Source organism: Anopheles bellator, chromosome 2 (assembly GCF_943735745.2).
Source record: "Anopheles bellator chromosome 2, idAnoBellAS_SP24_06.2, whole genome shotgun sequence".
NCBI classification, from domain to species: Eukaryota; Metazoa; Arthropoda; class Insecta; order Diptera; family Culicidae; genus Anopheles; species Anopheles bellator.
The window spans coordinates 15763777-15782434 of record NC_071286.1 but is presented as its reverse complement, the minus strand read 5'-3'; the positions used below and the strand labels follow the sequence as shown (position 1 = coordinate 15782434).

At 52.2% G+C, this 18658-nt stretch overlaps 2 protein-coding genes across 2 annotated transcripts; both read left to right on the top strand.

Annotated features, from left to right (window-relative positions):
- The first annotated feature begins 6084 nt into the window (after positions 1 to 6084).
- Positions 6085 to 13046, top strand: LOC131208692 (alpha-tocopherol transfer protein-like). The gene is made up of 3 exons (XM_058201512.1): positions 6085 to 6141; positions 12008 to 12312; positions 12380 to 13046. The coding sequence occupies exons 1-3, from the start codon at positions 6085 to 6087 to the stop codon at positions 12999 to 13001; spliced, it is 984 nt and encodes a 327-aa protein (XP_058057495.1). The 3' UTR covers positions 13002 to 13046.
- Positions 13047 to 15580: 2534 nt separating this feature from the next.
- LOC131207077 (odorant receptor 83a) lies at positions 15581 to 17134 on the top strand. Its single transcript, XM_058199685.1, has 4 exons — positions 15581 to 16642; positions 16700 to 16804; positions 16857 to 17012; positions 17084 to 17134. Exons 1-4 carry the CDS (start codon positions 15581 to 15583, stop codon positions 17132 to 17134), a joined length of 1374 nt encoding a protein of 457 aa, XP_058055668.1.
- The last annotated feature ends 1524 nt before the right edge of the window (positions 17135 to 18658 follow it).

The window sequence follows — 18658 nt, the reverse complement described above, 5'->3', positions numbered from 1 at the left end:
GGTGAGGATGTTTTTGCGCCGTTTACCGCTCCATGCTCGAGCACACATAATGGGTGCCCCCTTACGCTTTAATGGCTAGCGTTTTATAAGGCATCACCCAGCGATCGGCAGCGAACGAAAGTTCATGTGCCGGGCGCAAGGTTGATGATGGTACGCCAGCGTGAACGCTTGCGATACTTCTTTCGCAAAACTCGTGCTCTGCGAAAGTGGAAATCAAAGCTCGAAGAATAGAACCTTGCGAGGGTGAGCGGTTTCCAGTGGCACAGGAAACTCGTGGCACAATCTAGAAGCGAATGAAGGAAATCCATTAGAGTAGAAAGCTGCATTGTTTGTTCCATCGGCAAATAGTAGAATTGATGGTGCTTCGATTCGAGCGGCACCCAGTGCCGCTGATTTATGCTGAACGCAGTTAAACTAACAAACTCAGCCTCGATTGGCATCGATGACGGGCAGTGATTACGGCGACGGATGCCAGCATAAATCAAAACACTCGAAACTCATGACGATGATCGCTGTCCACGTCCGCCACCTGGCCATTTCAATCGTTTAAGCAGCCACAGCCCGCTGTTAGTTACAGTTTGACGTACATAAAAAGGGCAAGCATCCGTGACAAATCCTGCGTGGACGTGAGAATAAATAAAACAATTTCCCCAGGCCGGACCGAACCAGAAGCTGTCCACGAGGGCGGGCCGACAAAATGGGCGGCTAGCGTGCTGGCTGGCGCGGCCCCCAAAAAGAAAGCCCCATGCACGTAGTTGCGAAACCGAATTGAACGAGCTCAACATGAGGAGCCATAACATGTGAGCTGACATGCCACCGAATAAAACGCGGCAACGGCAAACACCCCACAGGCACAACACATAATAAAATAAAACGCAACGACCCGGGTTGAAAATGATACTGGAATTTTAATTGATAGCCGAGCAGCGAGCCCGCACAAAGCGCTTTCGGCCTACAATTACCCATCGACGGGCAAGTAATAATTCGTGAATTCCGCCCGCCCGAGCCGCGCGCGTGTTCGGTTCGGCGAACGAAATTGAAAAGCCAAATGTGGAAACGCACAGAAATCACCGCATTACGCTGGGCCGTGTGCTGGGGGCCTTTTCCATCGATGCCACATATCGACGCCGTGTTCAGAATGTTGGGCTTTTTCCTCTTTAGTGAACTTGAATGAAACATGGACAGCATACTATGGACCATCCGAGATCGGAAAGGTCAGAACCCCAATGCTGATCGGGAAAAGGATTTATGATTTTCCACCAACCGGTTAGGTGGGTTGAAGGGTCACTTTCTCCGTCGGAATCACCTCGAGTGACACCGTCCAGCGAACGAGTGAACACCCTCATCACCCCGCAAACGATCGATTTCCATCTCTTCCATCGGACGATGATCGGTACAATTTCCGTGCGCTGGAGATACGCGGCGTTTCCGCTTTCTTACACACGCGCCGGGTGCTACAATTAACGCGGTGTTGCGGTTCTGGGATGAGGCCGCCGAAGGTGTGTTGCATATGCGAAGCGAGCTGAGAGATCGATCCGCCATGATGATGGGTGTTGCATGGTTCACATTAACGCGCCGTGCCGTAACAGATGAATCGCTGCCTAAGTGCTTCCTACTTTGCTTATGAAATTCAGCCTCAGGGGCTCTCTGGACAGATGTTCGGTATCGACGATGTTCGGGTGCTTGGATTCTTAGAACGACGAGAGGGCAGTTTTCTGAGATCAACTTGTTGAGATGGCAATTCGAGCTGTTTCAATTCTCTAAGGTATTACGGAGTGAAGTCGCGTTCGTTGAGAAGGAAGAACTCGAACCGAACCGTAGGACGACTGTCACTTCCTAACAAATGACCGCACTAAAACTTCTTAAATTTCTTAAACCTTCCCTCCTAGTTTATGGACAAGTTCTAAAACCTGTCTTTTGTCGAAAGTATCCTTCAGATTCATAGGAATTTTGTAACAAAGCAAAAATCCCCGTTACTTCAGCTTTTGGACTAAGTTTCTTTCTGCAAGTTGTTCATAAAGTCACCGTCCGGCCATCATGGGGTATGTTCCCCCGAGTGGTGGTCCTCAGCATGTCGTGTGTAAAATTTAATCTGTTGATTACAAAAACCGACTCATTTTCAGAGAAAATGCACAAACTTTGCCACTAAAAACCGAGAGCCACGTAAGCGCAATTTCTCCAGCCCGGGGGGGGGCCGTGTAGCTGCATTTCATTCGAGCTGTAAAACGGTGTTCGGTGTTATGAAAAGCCAAACCATTATTCGGGGGCCTGAATGATTCATCAGCTGTTGCCACTGCCGAAGCCGAAAATCGCAACCATCGCCACCGTTGCAGCTACCCGACCCCGGGTCGGACGATTGATAACGCAACTCGCAACCCGAAATTAGCAATCCTTAACGATGGGCCACAGTGCGCACCGCCGCACCAAGGGCCGCATCCGCATCGGGCGTAGGTAATGTTGTGTGTTTTTTCACGAATAAAATAGATAAACTAGACGCGAACAGGGCGCTGCGAGCGTAAAATACATAAATCTGGTACGATAGCAGATGCGTCGGATGAAGCCTGGGGGGTTGGCCAATTGGCCCCGCGCGCGCGCGTGTTGGTGAGCTTTTCTTGATTTTCCTTCGCCCCGAAATCACCAAAGTTCCGTTCGTTGGCACCACCGTTCGGTGGAGGAAGAAAAGCGAAATGCGCGCGAGCAGAAAAGAGTAGAGACCATACACGCATCGCTGGGTCACGACGAAATCCGCTCTATCCGAGCGGTGCATTAATTAATCGGTCCGCACGGTCCGCGAGCAATTCGGCGGGCGCGACCCTAACACCCGACCGGCGGGCACATAAAATCATCATTCCGCGCCACGTTTTCGTGCCACGTTTCGAAACGAAAGCTCCCGAGGCGCACCGGCGCTGAAGTCAATTAAATTTCTATCAAATTATTGCCCGTGTGCCGTTTTGCAGTCCTGGCTCGGAGTTGTAGAAACTTCCCCCAGATGACGTCGGGGCTTCCTATTCCAGGCAGCAGCGGTACAGTTCCTGCCCGCCGTCTCTCTTTCGCGAGGTGACAAAGTTTCATCCGTTCTGGCGTGACAATGTATTCGAGACACAAGAATGGCTCGAAACCGGTTCTCCGCTTTTTATGCACCAAAGTTGAACGATGCTTCTGGACTTCTGGTCAACTTTTTTTGTTGCACGACAATGTCGGAAGAAGCCAGCTGCTAATTGTTTTCCAACGTGGCGCGAATTATGGTTGCTGCAGGGAAAAGTTTCAATTGAACAACGAATTGATAAACAAATTTACAAATGTGTTTGGTTCGGTTGCCTCAATCATCTGATGTCATCAACCGTCGATCAAACAAGACGGTCAGTTGGCGGTCAAAGTCAGTCTCTATTTGGAAAAAAGGCGTCCCAAAAATGAAACAATTTTAAAAGCCCCGATGATTAGACATTAATTAGTCACCCAACTGGTGAGCTTCCTGCTACGGCAGGAATAACTCAAAGCCAAGCCACATTCGGCCACCATTGCGCGAGCTGCGCCGCTGCTCATTAGCCAACCCCCCGAGCCTCGGGATATTACAATCTGGTCTGGTACAACAATCCCTTAATGCGCGGGCCGTTGTTTTCGTGCCTCAAGGAAATTGCACTGACGCCACCGACCGACCGACCGACCGGAGTACTGGGCTGCACTCTGCGCCCTCTGGCCCCCTGGCCAAAGGATTCCGCAATTCCGCGGGCAATGCAACGCGTGCCGAGGCCTCGCCACGCCATCACGCCATTTCCATGTTGGCGTGGCTAGGTTTGGTGGTTGGGTTGCGTTTGGAAACATCCTTTCTTCGCTGCAACATAACCCTGGCACGCGACAGAACTATGGTTTGCCCGGGGCCCGCTAGTCCGCAGTTGCCGAAAGGGCGTGCCAAGGCAGGGCCCAGATCCAGGTACTGATGTCGGCCAAGTTTAAAAGTCGAAAATTGGATTATGTAAACAGAGGGCTCTAGCTGTGGATTTGGTCCTTCTCATTGTGCTTTTTTTGGCAACAGAGCCTTGTTTTGACATCTGGCACAGGATTTCATTTGAAATGCTTGTCGAAGTTTAGGATGATCATGCTCTTGGAGGATCACAATGCTTTCAGTGGTTCAAAGAATTTAAACATGAAGATTTTGACTTCACAAACAAAGAACCTGGGAGGCCTCCAAAAATATTCAAGGACGCTAAACTACGAGAGTTTTTAGACGAAAATGGCATGCACATGCAACAAGAACTCGCGGATCAGTTAAATGTATCTCAATACTCAATATCCTTACGTTGAAGGCCCTGGGAAAGATCCAGAAAATAGTAAAATGGATGCAACATTAACTGGATGAAACGACAGTAGGTAAACCGAAAATCCACATGTAAAATTCAGCTCGCCAGGGACAAAAGGAAGTCATTTCTCCATCAGATCATGATTGCGGATAAAAAGTGGATTCATTTTGAGAATCCCAAAAAGAGAAAATCATGGGTCAGTCCGAGAAAACCATTACCTTCGACTGCAAAACCAGATCGATTCGGCAAAAACAACAATGCTGTGTGTCCGGTGGGACCAGAAAGGTGTGGTGTACCAGAAACTCCCATCAAAGAACATTTCTTTCGTCCGGGCATCCACAAGCTACCAAAGAGAAGGCCAAACCACCAAACAAAACAAAATAGAGTTTTTCATTTCAATACCATAAACATGTAATGTCTTTGCCAAAAATCCGATTTTCGACTTTTTAAACAGGTACTAGATGTCGGTGGCTGTCCAGTGGCTAGAATTCCTTGGATGCATGCGATACACCCGCCGGCTGGCTGGAGATGAAGAAATGCTTCCGCCACCTGCGCATGTCTGCGTGCGTGGGTCCACGCAAGTGACTCACCGCCTGGTTTCGCGCACCACGATGGCCGCCTCCCGCTTGGCGCTTGGTTGCGTCTTTATGAATTTTTCGCGCATCGTTCGCGCCCCGCTCCAAGAGCCAGCCACGCCAGAGAAATTCAACGCAACGTCCGAAACAACCGCTAAGCCACCCGGCCGCCACCACCGGTGATCTTCACGCTTTGCTGCTGGAACACGACGCTGGATCCCCACCACCTTGGGGGGGGGGGGCCGTGGTGGCTCCGGTGGTATTGGTGAGCCGCACGGACCAACGTAGCACCGCGGTGTGGTTGTGTGTGGCGGTTCTTTAAATATTACCTCCCGGCACACCGCAGACCATCGTTCAGTTCGGTTCCAGTGGTGCCGCAGTGCAGAGTGATCCAGCCCCAAGAGCCTCTCTAACCGGATCTCCAGCGTTAGGCCGCCGACACTGCCGATCCGCAGACCCGTTACCCCGGTGATCGCCGCTGCCAAAGAGTGTTCGCGTACTTCGTGGTCACCGCCAGAAGCCAGCACAGCTCACAACCCAGCAAGGTATATTCGGGTTCGGCCGAGTGATCCGTGTGTACCGCGGAAGACGCAGTGAACGTCGTGCCCCGTTACTCCGTTGCACAATCCGTGGCCACCAGTGATCTCGGGGCGTGAAAATGTGTACGGTCCCGTCCGCGATCGGTCGCGGACCGGTCGCGGGCTCTGCGGATTGCGACACTCTGTCTCTCGTTAGCGCAAAAAGGGCTCCAGCGGCAGAACGGCAGCATTGCGCAACGTTGGCGGCCAGTGGATTAAACATGGACCGCAAGTGCCTCGACTGGTTTCTTAGTGTGCTGTGTGCCCCAGACAAGATTTAGATCACTTTCGGTTAGAGAGCCTAACGCGACTCTCGGAGCAGCCCATTTTTTCCCCAGTTCAATGGTGAAAGGAGCAGCCGGAAAAGTTGGAAACTCGTTTCCGGCACGGAATGCTCACGCGTTCCCATTCCCGATCGAGTTTCGATCGATCGCCATAGATCAGTGTGCCTCATACCTTTCCCTATTTTCACGTTCACATTACTTCTCTATTCTAATCGATCATTTCTTCTCTTTCTACGCTGCGCGGTGCCTCACAAACCAACGGTACGAAACGCCTAGCCCAGGGTATCGCAAAAGATAGGCCCAAAAGTTCCACAAAACCAAACACAAAACCCACAGTCCAAGTCCCACGATGCCACCGACCGTGCACAAGGAGACCAATTTCTCCACCACAGACCTGAAGTGGAAGGTACGTTTTTGAACAGGTTGGAGGCTGGAGGCTCACTGTTGCATGCGCCACGTGCCACGTGCGTTTAACATCCCGCTTGCGGTCACGCGATGCGCCAGCCACGTACTTAGCGTCTAATCCGGGGATTCCGGGGGGAGAGGGTCCAAACATAACACCTTCGCCGGGATCGGTGCCATCTAATCGGTGTCGCATTCTAACACACTTCCCCGGTTGGTTGCCCGGTTGGCCTTTGATGCATGTGGGCCCCGGACACTCATGTCAGCTAACAAAATAATCGATAACAGCGAACGTAACGTTATGTATGTAATTGCTTCAGCCTCATTGTTCCCGGTGCTAATCATCATAACCACCATCATAACAGTCCAGCAGACCAGGCAATGCTTCCTCTAAAACCCGGACAAAAAAAACCACGCAAAACTAATTGGCATTAACTTTCACGGCTGCCCATTAAACGCGGCCACCTTTTGTGCACCTTATCCCCAGGAGAGATGGGGCCGAAGCAGGAGAAAGCGCAGCTTCTTCAGCAACGAGTTCCAGTTTTCCCGCGCGGCCGCTTCGCGAATTATCGATCAGCTGGGCCGCGTGCTCCAGTTTGGCGTGTGCAAAAGTTTTCCGATTCGCAACCCCATTTTCCGGACGGTGTGCCGAAAAGGAACGCTTTTCTCCAGGCCTTTCACCGATCGGAGGAAAAACGGGGCCTGCGAACGGGCCGCGTGTGTTCGCGTTTTCCAATTTTCTCCAACCACCGACAGAGATCGTTGACCCCCTTTTCGGGGCGGTGGATATTGGAACGGAGCTTTCATATTTATGATCCGCGCGTGCCACGTGCGGCCACCGAAACGATGCTCACGCCACTCCCAGGGATCATTAATATATTCGACCAGCGCTAGAAGCGGTGGGCTAGTGACCCCTGTCGGGGCCTGTCGGGGCCCGTCGGGGCTGGTGTCCCAATTTTCCAACCCCACCCGTGCTTCATTTGCATCTGTTACCTTCGGCGGGTCATCCCGGTCGGGAATCGAGTTCATCTTCAGGACCCACGTCTCGACCGGTTCATCATGCGCCGGGGTTATCGATTTCCGAACCCATGAGCCTGGGCTGGCCTGGGTCGTAAATCTTTTGGCGGGTCGATGACGTGGAAAAAACCGCCTCCGTTGTGGTTCCGTCTGTTGTGGAAAGTTCGCGGCCAAACTTTTCTATCCGGAGACCGAAGGCCCCAAACGGTGGGCCAGCAAATCGATCGAGCTGGGTAACTATCATAAATTCTGAACGCTACAGTTCCGGTTCCGTTAAAAGTTGTTTACAACTTCGTCCGTTCCCGGGGATCCCGGAAAAGTGTCGGTAAGTTGTGCCATCCTTCGCCGCAGGGAGGTTCGGACACTTGTGCCGTGGCCACAGGCCACGGCCTGGGATGTAAATTTTACCAAACATCTCCGTGGGGTGTAGGCCATAAATAACCCACTTGTTAAGTGGCCCGGTAATGTGGCCCGTTGGGCCCAAAGTCTGCCCCGAGTGCTGGCAATTTACGGCTGCCATATTCTTTTGGGCCGATAATCGGTACTCTTCGTTGTCGCTGATGGTTTGGATCACCGTTTTGTGGCCCTGAAATTCCCTTTGATCTCCCTGCATGCTGACAGATTCCGTTCCGAGCATCAAAGCCCTCCGGAAGGACACACTTATGCTGCCGGCACTAGGCAATGACGGCCGATGACTGTTGGTGATGCTACATCATCACCGCACTTGAAATGCGGCCTTTGCTCGGTGAAGCCACGGCGCGCCCCGAACGGGTGGATCGTTCGCTGGCAAATAGGGTCATGAAGTGGTTACCAAACGAGTCGCAGTGCCGAGGCTGGCAGCATAGCGAGCGAGCGGGCCCCGATGCTGCTTCGGTCGATCTCGGCCTAGCTTTTCGACGTAGCAGCGTTTGGCTCTCGGGTAGGCCAGTGTAGCAAACGGCAACACGCTAGAGTGTCTGTTGCATAACTTTCGCTAGCATACGGCCTACAGCATAACTCGGTGCGGTTGCGACCCCGCTACGAGATTGGCGTGGCGTCGGGGCCTCCCGTTCGTCGTTATAATCGAGCGGTACGCGGTGCAATTGCGAAAGACCTGCAATTGCTTTTGTGTGCTGCCAGCCGCAATACCTGCCGAGGATTCTGGGTTTTTCGTCGGCTGGCTGAGGACCGGCTGAGCAACACATGCTGGTCTTCAGCACTTGGCCAGGCGCTGAGATGGAATACAGGATGGAGAGAGAGAGAGCGAGCGAACGAAATTGTCAAACATGCTCGTTCGCCGCTCGGGGATCCGTTAGGCTCGGGTTGGTCCCCAGGTCCCGGTGGGAAGATTTATGAAGAACATTCGTTTCCGTTCGAGCGTCCTTCCGGGACGTGGGGAATTGCATGAAAGAACGGCACCCGGCGAATTGCGAGGGTTATCCTTATTTTATTTCCTTTCAAATAAGTGCCTCCGGAACCGGCGCCCGAAAGAATAGTCATTTTAAATATTCATGGGATTGGCAGTGGAAAATGCCAGCCTTTTCCTAGCCCGGGTCTCGCCGGGGCCTCGGTTGGGTGTGTTTTTTTCTGTTCAAGAAATCAAGAAAACATTTTCCATTCCAGAACCGGAACCCACTCGACTGATTGTGCGCCCAAACTCGCCGCCCTCGCGGGAGGCTTTGTTGTTGCGGCCCAAAGAAAAGCGGGAAAACATTTGGGCCACCGAGGGGCTTTCACCGGTCCGTGATCGAATCGCTTCAAGATAGTTTCCCGGCCAACGAATCCACGGCCAAACACCGCACATCTACTCCAATTTGCTTGCGGTCCCGTTTGCGGGAAGCTAGTCCACAGATTATTCTTTCGCCAGCCTTGAGCTGGTTAGAAAAACCCTCCGCACTCCGGACGGATGGCGACTAATGGATCGTCGAAGGGCAGTCTGCCTGGGGCAACGCTCCACTTAGTGGCTCACGGGGAGGAAGGGGGGAAGGGAAAAACGAAGCATCAAGAGGACCACTTCCCCCGAGAGTGTTAATTAGGAAGTGAATTGTGTTGGCCCGGTACCGGAAGGCCAAGAGCACGGGTTGAAGTGCCGGAGAAAAAACCTTTCTTCGACTGGCTCTCGGCCACTTCGTGCAGCAAAAAGGGACCGGAATGGAGCCCCCGCGTGGAGCGTGTCTCAAATTTGGCGTAAAAATTAAATCGCTTTCGCTTTAAAGCCGCACCGTCCCGTGGCCAATAGTTGCCTGAGGTCCGTCAACGTGATGATTGAGCATTACAGATTTGAAACTCCGCGCTTTAGACCGAGAGATGGGGGCATTACGCAACTCTAGTGGCAATGCAACAAATTGTCCAACAATTTCTCAGTCTACCGGGGCCACAGAGTGTGGCATTTACGGGTTCCATCTGTCGACGCTCTCTATCTGCCTTGTGCCGACGTCCAGACGGGTGCACATCATTTGGCGCCGAATGATGAGAAATAACACGGCATTAATGATAATTCAGTTTCGGGCCGGACGACCCCGTCGGTGTGACGTCAAACCGAAAAGGCCCACGGGCGTTGCAGGGTCTGCTGTCTGTCCACCGTCTTCGTGTTGACCGAAACTTTTCCCGCCGAAAAAAAGGGGGTGGCCAAGACTGCAGCAAGGCTGTGGGTGGGCCACGGCGAAAACCCGACCGACCGATGTTGACATTGATTTAATAATCCAATTTACGCAACAACTCTGCGCCGATGGGCGAAATAAAAACTCCATCCTTTACTTTCGCTCGAATGTTTGATGACCGACCGTGGGGTGCGGGTCGGTGCTGTCCGGGTGCCCCGCGGGCCTTGGCAACCTAAACCTCGCCTCGCCTAAATTATTCAATCATTTGCTCTGCGCGTCAACGGCGCCCCCGAAGTCAATGTCAGCGTCATTTCAGTGGCTGACAGTCGGCCGCCGGGCTAGACCCAAGGGCGCGCACGTGGGGACGGGGACGACCCCCTTTCGCCTACCGCCACTCGCCGTTTGCTAAGCCGGCAATGAGAACTTAATAAAATCCCGAGAGGCTCGAGAAAAAACCGAAACCGGGCCCCTGTCCCCCCCCGTTTGGCGTTTGCAAACGAAAACAAAGTTAACCTTCAGCACTGCGTCTGAGGACCGGCCACGGTAGAAAAAGCTCACGGATGGAAGGTACTGGGCTGTTCCATAAGTTTTGCGGTTCAGTAAGAACACCGCAATTTCATGGTTTGAAATACACTTTATTCAGTATGTTTTACCGGAACTTCCAGACACTTGTTCCGACGAGATTTCGGTTGACGATTTCAAGCTCTAAAGCGAGATGCTGGAAGCTGGACGCTTCCAAAGCTGGATGCCTCCAAAGCTGAAATTTCTTTAGATCTGGAAACAGATGGAAGTCACTAGAGGCCTAATCTGGTGAATATAGTGAATGCTGCAACAATTGGAACTTAACTTTATGGATTATTGCCATTGTCAAAATGCTCTTGTGACACGGTGCATTGTCCGGAAGAAAAAGGATTGTTTTCTTCAGCAAACCACTCTTTAGCCTCTTGCTATGTTATTCAGGATAATGATGATAGTCCCAAGTCTCATAATCCACTTTATCCTTTCAAAAACGCACCAACTATTGCCGAGATAGTTGCATTCAATTGCGTTTTTTTACGGGTAGGATTCGGGTGTTGCTACTGCTTTTGGACATCCTTAACTTGGATCGTCTTCAAGTCTTGTTCCGGCACGTTTAAATTCAGCAACGCATCTTTCTACTATACTAATGGAAGGTGAAGATTCCTTATATCCCTTCAACAGCCGTTCATGAATTTCCTTTGCTTTTAAACTTTTGGCTTTGGAAACTTCACATACGTTCAATTGAAGAGTGTACCAACACAACGAAACTTTTTGAACAACCTGATCAATCGCAGTCACCGTTCGCCCCGTATCCATGAACTCGCACAGGCCTCGCATCTTCGCCACGTTGCAACAGTTGTTGGCGCTTCGGGCCAGGTGCTCATTATGGCCATTATTCGGGTTGCTTCATAGCTCAATTTCACATACCGTGGGGTCTGTTTCTTGGTTTGCTTCGCTCCCTGCCACGCTCTGTCTCACTATTGGTCCGGTGATGATGGGGGCCTTTGTTTCCAACGGACCACAGCCGGACGGACCACAACATTGGCAACATCGATTCGGTGGGGATTTGAGCGCGGCTCGCGCACATTGCATAAGCGCAGTGGCGTGGTCGGATGGTTTGTTTGGATGCACACCACTGTTGATTGAAGCCCCCCCCCCGCACCCCGCCCGGTCTCCGGTTGGCCGACGGTTTCGTTCCGCAAGACGTCCGAAGCACGCAGTACACGGTGCCAGTAATCACACGAAGCATGACGGAGCGCAGACGATAAGAGCGCACGGCGACGGCTGCTGCTACCTAGCGGCGCCTAATTGGACCATTCTGGGGCTAGGCTGGGTTTTCCCCACGGAAGGGTTCCCCCTGTTGCCGTTGGCCAGGCTCCATAATTAGTGGTGTCGGAAAAGCGCACGCCAGACGCGCCACGCGGCGTCTGGAGCGAGTCATCGTCGCGTGATGGGCCGATTGTTCCGGATCCGGGGGCTCCAGCGAGCGAGCCAGCAAGAAGTCAACGTTTACCAAAACTCGTTCCCACTTTGGCAAAAAACACGGCACGGCCTATCGTGTTGCCCGATGAAGGCCGACGCCATCAAAAAACGCCAACTTTCATCCGCTCCGCTTCGAACTCCGGCATAAATCTTACTAGCTCAAGGTTGCTGGGTGGCGTTTTAACATCGGTCACGGGCCACAGGTTGCGATTTTGTGATCGACGAAACTGACCACCACCGTGCTCCTCCTCCTCCTCCGTGTCCTCCCGGCAGATGACTCTCGTCCAGCCGTCCGGAGAGCTGAGCGCCAAGATCAAGGAGGAGCTGCGGGAGCCCGCGAACCCGGCCGACATCGAGCGCGACATCGGCATCATCCGCGAGTGGCTCAGCAAGCAGCCGCACCTGCCGAAGGACATGGACGATGCCCGCCTGCGCACCTTCCTGCGGGGCTGCAAGTTCAGTCTGGAGCGCGTCAAGCAGAAGCTGGACATGTACTACACCATGCGCAACGCCGTGCCGGAGTTCTTCACCGAGCGGGACGTTAACCGCGCGGAGATGGCCGAGGTCCTGAACGTCATGTAAGTCACGTTTCCCCAGCGCTGCATTGGATGGCCGGCTAATGCCTGTGTCCTTTTCGCCCGTTAGTCACATGCCACCGCTGCCGGGTCTGACGCCGAACGGGTGCCGCGTGGTGATGCTGCGCGGAACGGAGAAGGACATCGCCACGCCGAACGTGGTCGAGTCGATGAAGGCCACGCTGATGATCGGCGACATCCGCCTGTCGGAGGAGTCGGTCGGGGTGGCCGGCGACGTGTACGTGCTGGACGCGAGCGTCGCCACGCCGACGCACTTCGCCAAGTTCACGCCGGCGCTGGTGAAGAAGTTCCTGATCTGCGTCCAGGAGGCCTACCCGGTGAAGCTGAAGGAGGTGCACGTGATCAACGTGTCGCCGATCGTCGACACGATCGTCAACTTCGTGAAGCCGTTCCTGAAGGAGAAGATCCGCGAGCGCATCCACATCCACAGCAACATCGAGGACCTGTACAAGTTCGTGCCGAAGGAGATGCTGCCGAGCGAGTACGGTGGCAGTGCCGGGTCGGCGAAGGAACTGAACGATCAGTGGCGCGCCAAGATGGCCGAGTACACTGGCTGGTTCAAGGAGCAGGAAGCCTCCAAGGCGAACGAGTCGCTCAGACCGGGCGCTCCCAAGACGGCGGACGAGCTGTTCGGCATGGACGGAACCTTCCGGCAGCTGACCATCGACTAGGGCTCTCCTCACCATCACCACCACCACCACATCCCCATCATACCATCATCCGGTGCGCGCCCCTTTCGATCCGGCCGGTTCCGATAGGCCTGGGATCGAAATAGGCACACCCAGCGAAAACCAAAAAAAAAAAACAAATCATAATCCCATCTTCCCATCTTCCATCGCTAGTGGGCGGGTCAGTCCCATTGTTTCGCTCCTTCATCCCCTAGGCACCGTACTAGCAACACTACTATCGTATTGTGTTTTTTTTGCGTGTAGCGTTAGTACCGAGAAAACCCGTGGCTCTCGTCAGGCTTCGGGCGAAGGTTGACCATGTTTTCGGTTTCGGAGAAATGGCTAAAGATTTCAGTGGCTTATAAAGTCGTCTACCACCATCACCACCACCACCACCACCATTGGTAAAGCGAACGCAGCGAATCCAGCGAAGCGCGAAAGCGGAGCTGAGACAACGGACCGGCGCGGAGTTTGCAAGAGCTAAGACAAGATCCTGCCAGCGGGGTCCTGCTCTCTGTCTCGGCGGGGTCTCGGTCTCGGTTCACCATCCGGCGTTGGGTACGCACCCTCTGCTTTCGTACGTTCTTGAACGAGAATTGAGATTTTTCCTGTTTACTCATTAATATAAGCAAAAAAGAGTCAATTTTGTTACAGTTTGTTGTATTGCGTATTGCTATTAAAGACTTTCTTGTTTAAAAGGACCCGGCGAGTCGGCGAGTTTTGCTTTTCGGAAAGAAAACGGGGATCGGGCGGAAGTCATTTTACCAGCAGGGAATATAGTAATACCGTAGATTCTGATTCGTAGGGGCACCTTAGTGTCTCCCGAACCCGGGGAGATCCTTGTCAATCTTCATTTTCAACGCCAATCAGGCCATCAACATAAATTTCGTCACCGTTCGACTCGATTCAAGATGACGCGTTTCAAAAATATCATGAACAGGCTCTGTTCAATCATTGACTAAAAATTACAATGAACGACAATCAAAATTTGTGTGAAAATAGTTCAAGCAAGCAGCAAGGATCATTATATTTTAATCCAAACTGCCCAAGGTCTCTCAGATAACCTTTCGAAGACATCACTTCAAATTACTTAAATCATGTTTGAATTGTTGATAACAAATGGGCTGAAAAGTCCCGAGGCTAGTACATAAATGGCGCTAGTCTTATTGCATTTTTCAATTACAGTCTCATCCATTTCGTAGATTCGAGGGGATGCGAAAACGATCAGTTTCCATCAAAATTTTCATCAGCGACGAGCCACATTTTTCACTTGCGGGCCACGTAAACGAACGAAATTGCCACATCTGGGGCACTGAAAACCTTCAAGCGGTTCTAGAGAGGTATTTGCATCCAGAAAAGCTGACTGCATGGTGCGCAGTATGGGTTGGCAGCGTCATTGTACCCCATTTTTCGAAAACGAAGAAGGGAGGACCACTACCCTCAATTCCTCTACTTCGAGAGAATTTTTGATGGGTGCGATTTTTAATTTTGCGTTTCGGTGATATCAATTGACCATCAAGATGCGTTGGATTTATATTGCGTGAGTATTTGACGTGGAGAAAACTCTGTTAAAATTGCCGCGTTTGCTGACACGCGTTTGACCAAAAATTAAGAACGTGTTCTTGATCCTGAGCAATGTTTGGCCCTGTTGATATGGTGTGGTGGTTCATTGACTGTCTTAAGAAGCGCAATTCAATCAACAGTGAGTATTGTACAGTTTTATTAGAAATCTGTGAGGCCTCAAAAAAGCTGATCGGTAAGAAATTTCGGCCGAATGAAGAGGTTTTCGCTGAAACTGATGCCTATTTTGAAGCAAGCAAGATAAATCGTTCCACAAAAGTGGTATTGAATTGTTGGAGCGGCGCTGGAATGGTTTTGTGTGGCTCTCGTTTTCCCCCCTAAGCCCGGGACTTTTCAACCGGAATGTGTCAGCAATTTTTCAATTATTTTTGGCCATACTTTTGGCCTTCCACAGTGAGTTGTTTTAAACCAGTGACAGTTGGTGATAAATCATTCAAAACTTTGCCTCGTTTCAACGTGATGAAATAATCATAACGACAGCAAAAGTCACCACGTTACGTTACGCTTTCGTTGCCGAGTATTTGAATTAGTCATTGTTTTTCGCGGTTACCGGATCCACCCTGGTAATGCGCCCCAAAAGGTAGGAACCCGTCGTTAATTGGGCCTCTAAGCCATGGCTGTCCATTAGTTCGTCTTCGTCACCTTTTCGGGGATTATAAATTTCACACCGGCGCAGCCTTTTGAACCGAAAGCCTTTCCGTTCCGTTCCCTGAAAACCCCTGAATGGCCACGAATCAACCACTCGACCGCACACTCGACTAGTTGCTCAATCATTTATACTTAATTTGGCAATTAACTCGCCCGAAAGCCCCAAAACGTCACTCGCCAATAGTGGTGTTCGGTGTTGAATAATTTGTTTCCAACCATTTTCCATGTTTCTCGTTCCTGGGGTCCCATTCCCACGGCCCGTTTGATAAAAGGGTTCTCCGTGGGCGTTATGTTGGTCTTTTGCGTGGAGCGCCGACCCGACCGGAAACCGGAAGCTTCGGGACCCCGACAAAATGCTCAAGCCGAGCAGTGAGGAGGACGGCACGATTGAGCTGAACTTTCGGATGCTCGAGCGGATGCTACGGTTCATCGCCGTATGGCCAACCGACTACGACCCGTACCTGCCGGGATGTCTACGCCGACGGTTCTTCCCCCTGTCGCGCACTCTGGACGTCCTGTACCAAATGTTCTGGTGCTTCATCTGCGTGCACATCGCGGCGTTCCACCTGATCACGACCGTCACCACGAGCCTGAGCTACGACGAGCTGTTTCTGGCGCTAATCACCACCAGCATCTACTCGATCCTGGCCCCCCTCTACGTGTACCTGCGACTGTACGAGCCGAAGGTGCGCCAACTGTACCACTACTCCCAGCGTTACTTCCGCAAACGGTCCGCGATCGGGGTGTACTATCTGTCGATCAGCTCCTGCTATCGCTTCGCCAACCGGTGCCTCTTCTGGTGGATGATACTCTGCGTGCTCGGCGCCATGCACTGGGCCATCTATCCGATCCTGTCGCAGCAACGGACGCTCCCGTTTCCCTGCTGGTACCCGGTCGATGTCCACCGCTCGCCAATGTACGAGCTGGCGTACATCTGCCAGGTGCTGGGACAGCTACAGGTCAGTCTGGTGTTCGGGCTGGCCGGAGCCCTCTTCATGGTGTTCGTGTTTGTGGCCTGCAATCAGTTCGACCTGCTGTGCTGCAGTTTGCTGAACGTGCGCCAAACGGCCATGCTGCTGAACGGTGGCCACGGAGCCGAGCTGCGGAATGGGCAGCGGAACTGTACGATCGAAACGCTTGGTGACTACTTGCTGCGGGAGGCCTTCCTGGAGGATCTCGACACGATCCGAGCGACGGTAGCGACCGTTCCGGCTACGAATTCACTACCGGCATCACAGCGCTATCTGGAGGAGCTATCGGCCGAGCTGACCACGGCCCTGGACGACTGCATCCGGCACCATCTGGTGGTGCTCCGGTATTGTGAGCTCCTGGAGGACTGTTACCACCCGTACGTGCTGCTGAAATTGTTTCACATTGTCCTGCTACTTTGCTTTCTCGCCTTCATGGCCACGGTGGTAAGTTACGGTCCTGCGGTGCCCTCCACGCTCCGGACACTCCGTTTTCTTTTGCAGGAAAGTTTGTCCACGATGAAGCTTATAAATGTGCTTGAGTATTTCACGCTGACTATGTCGGAGCTCTATCTGTACTGCTTCCTCGGGCAGATCCTGCAGAACCAGGTACGTCGGTGGATTGGAGCTATGCTTTCGATTGTCGTCCGATTCCTTTCAGGCCTTCAAGGTGGGTGATGCCCTCTGGAACTCGCCCTGGCAGCTGTGTGGGGCCTTGTACCGCCGCCGGATGCTCATCGTCCTGATGAACGCCCAGCGACCGGTGCGGCTGACGGGGATGAAGCTGTACGAGCTGAACCTGGAAACCTACTACACCGTAAGGCGCTTCGGGGGTCGTGGGTTATTAGCCGCCCATTTTCAATTTCAGTTCCATTCTGCTCCTTCCAGGTGCTAAAGGCGTCCTTTTCATACTACACGATCATCAAAAAGTTCCGCTAAAGCCGGCCGAAAGGTTTCGCCGGTGCCGTCGTGTCGTGTAACTGAATTCATCCAATCAACAGTTGCCGGATTCAAATAAATCAAATATGACACTCGCTGACCGCATGGCATACACGAAGAGCGCGGCGTGACAGTTTTACTTAACCGAACGCATCAATCATCCCATTTCGGTTTTCGAGACAGAGCAAGCAAGAAAATCGATTTTCCATCAGTCACGCACCGCATAGCTACCGCACACCAGGGGCTTAATGGCCCATTTATTTCAATCTCTGCCCGCAGCAAAACCCACCCTAGGATACTAGGCCACGGACTGGTTTTAATAATAAAGCGTTCAGCCCCACACACAGAGCCCGCAAAAAGGACACGAGGTTGGCGAAGTTTCAGCTCCCAAGGCAAGAACATCATCCATCGTTTCTTTATCCACTCCGGGCCCCTCTTAGACAAGAACGTGGCGCCGTTCGTTGTATCGAAAAACCGGAACACATAGCAGAGTCGCGACGCGTTCGCATGATGTCTACATTAGCCCGGAGCAGCGTTTCGAGGTCGGTCGTACGTATTCCGGGCACGCTGCAAGATTTTGGTGGCCGAACCGTGAACCGGCAAGTCTCTTCCTGGCAGCGATTAGAGAAAGGAGCCGATGTAGGCAGCCGAAGGTTCGCACAGGGAAGGTTCCGTGTTAATTAAATTAAGTCAAAATTTTCTGCAATTTTCGCTTTTTCGGCATATCCTTTCGGCACTTCAAACGGAACTCGGCGATAATCTTTTAAAGGCAAAAAAAGACAAAAAAATCGACTAGGTTAAGGACAACCTTGGGGCTTTAAGCTCTGGTTATGTTTTAAACAGAGCCACCAAAAGGATGTGAACATAATTTGGTGACCTCCCTTTCCGAAACGTCCTTGGTGCAAACGTCAACGTGCAAGTCAGCCACCGACATATTCGGCACGGTGCACGATGTTGCGAAAGCTTTTATGCGCTGCTATTTTATGTTTGCCGTTTGTCCCGTGTCCTGAATTTCTGGCCCGCGCATCCGGCGTTCGTAGCTGCCCGTGAAAAGAAACTGCGCTCAATGCGCTCGGTGCCTTTTTATGATTGAACAGTAACCGGAACCGTTTCATAACCTGCCCCGGGAACGGGAACAATGCCAGCGAGACGATGAAAACTGTGCGAACTTCGAGCGTCTTTTGTCGGTCGGCCCCAAGATGCTGTGCGCCTTAGAATGTTGCCACCGTTGGTGCCATGGCATTGCATTGTTGGTGTACAAACAACGGTTTCGCTTTTTGACATTTCTTTTTCGGGTTGTTCAGTTGAGTACCACAGGCCACATTACAAGCGGGCCCGGCAATATGTTTCCGACGGAGCAGAAAGGTTGGGACGCCACGTTGAAGGATAATAAAAACATCAGCTCATCGGTGGCATTGTGACACGATCGGCGATGTGGCCCTTTGTCGTATCCGTTGGCGCCTCCACCGGAAGCTTGCACCACTTCCAGTCGCCCTTTAATTTGCGCTAATGGGAAACTATTTC

What these genes read in the sequence shown, in the direction of transcription:
- LOC131208692 (XM_058201512.1), top strand. Translation starts at nt 6,085, where the DNA reads ATGCCACCGACCGTGCACAAGGAGACCAATTTCTCCACCACAGACCTG. An exon ending in CCACAGACCTGAAGTGGAAG is followed by an intron (nt 6,142 to 12,007) that starts GTACGTTTTTGA and finishes TCCTCCCGGCAG; the next exon opens with ATGACTCTCGTCCAGCCGTC. An exon ending in GCCGAGGTCCTGAACGTCAT is followed by an intron (nt 12,313 to 12,379) that starts GTAAGTCACGTT and finishes TTCGCCCGTTAG; the next exon opens with TCACATGCCACCGCTGCCGG.
- LOC131207077 (XM_058199685.1), top strand. Translation starts at nt 15,581, where the DNA reads ATGCTCAAGCCGAGCAGTGAGGAGGACGGCACGATTGAGCTGAACTTT. An exon ending in TCGCCTTCATGGCCACGGTG is followed by an intron (nt 16,643 to 16,699) that starts GTAAGTTACGGT and finishes TTTCTTTTGCAG; the next exon opens with GAAAGTTTGTCCACGATGAA. An exon ending in GGCAGATCCTGCAGAACCAG is followed by an intron (nt 16,805 to 16,856) that starts GTACGTCGGTGG and finishes GATTCCTTTCAG; the next exon opens with GCCTTCAAGGTGGGTGATGC.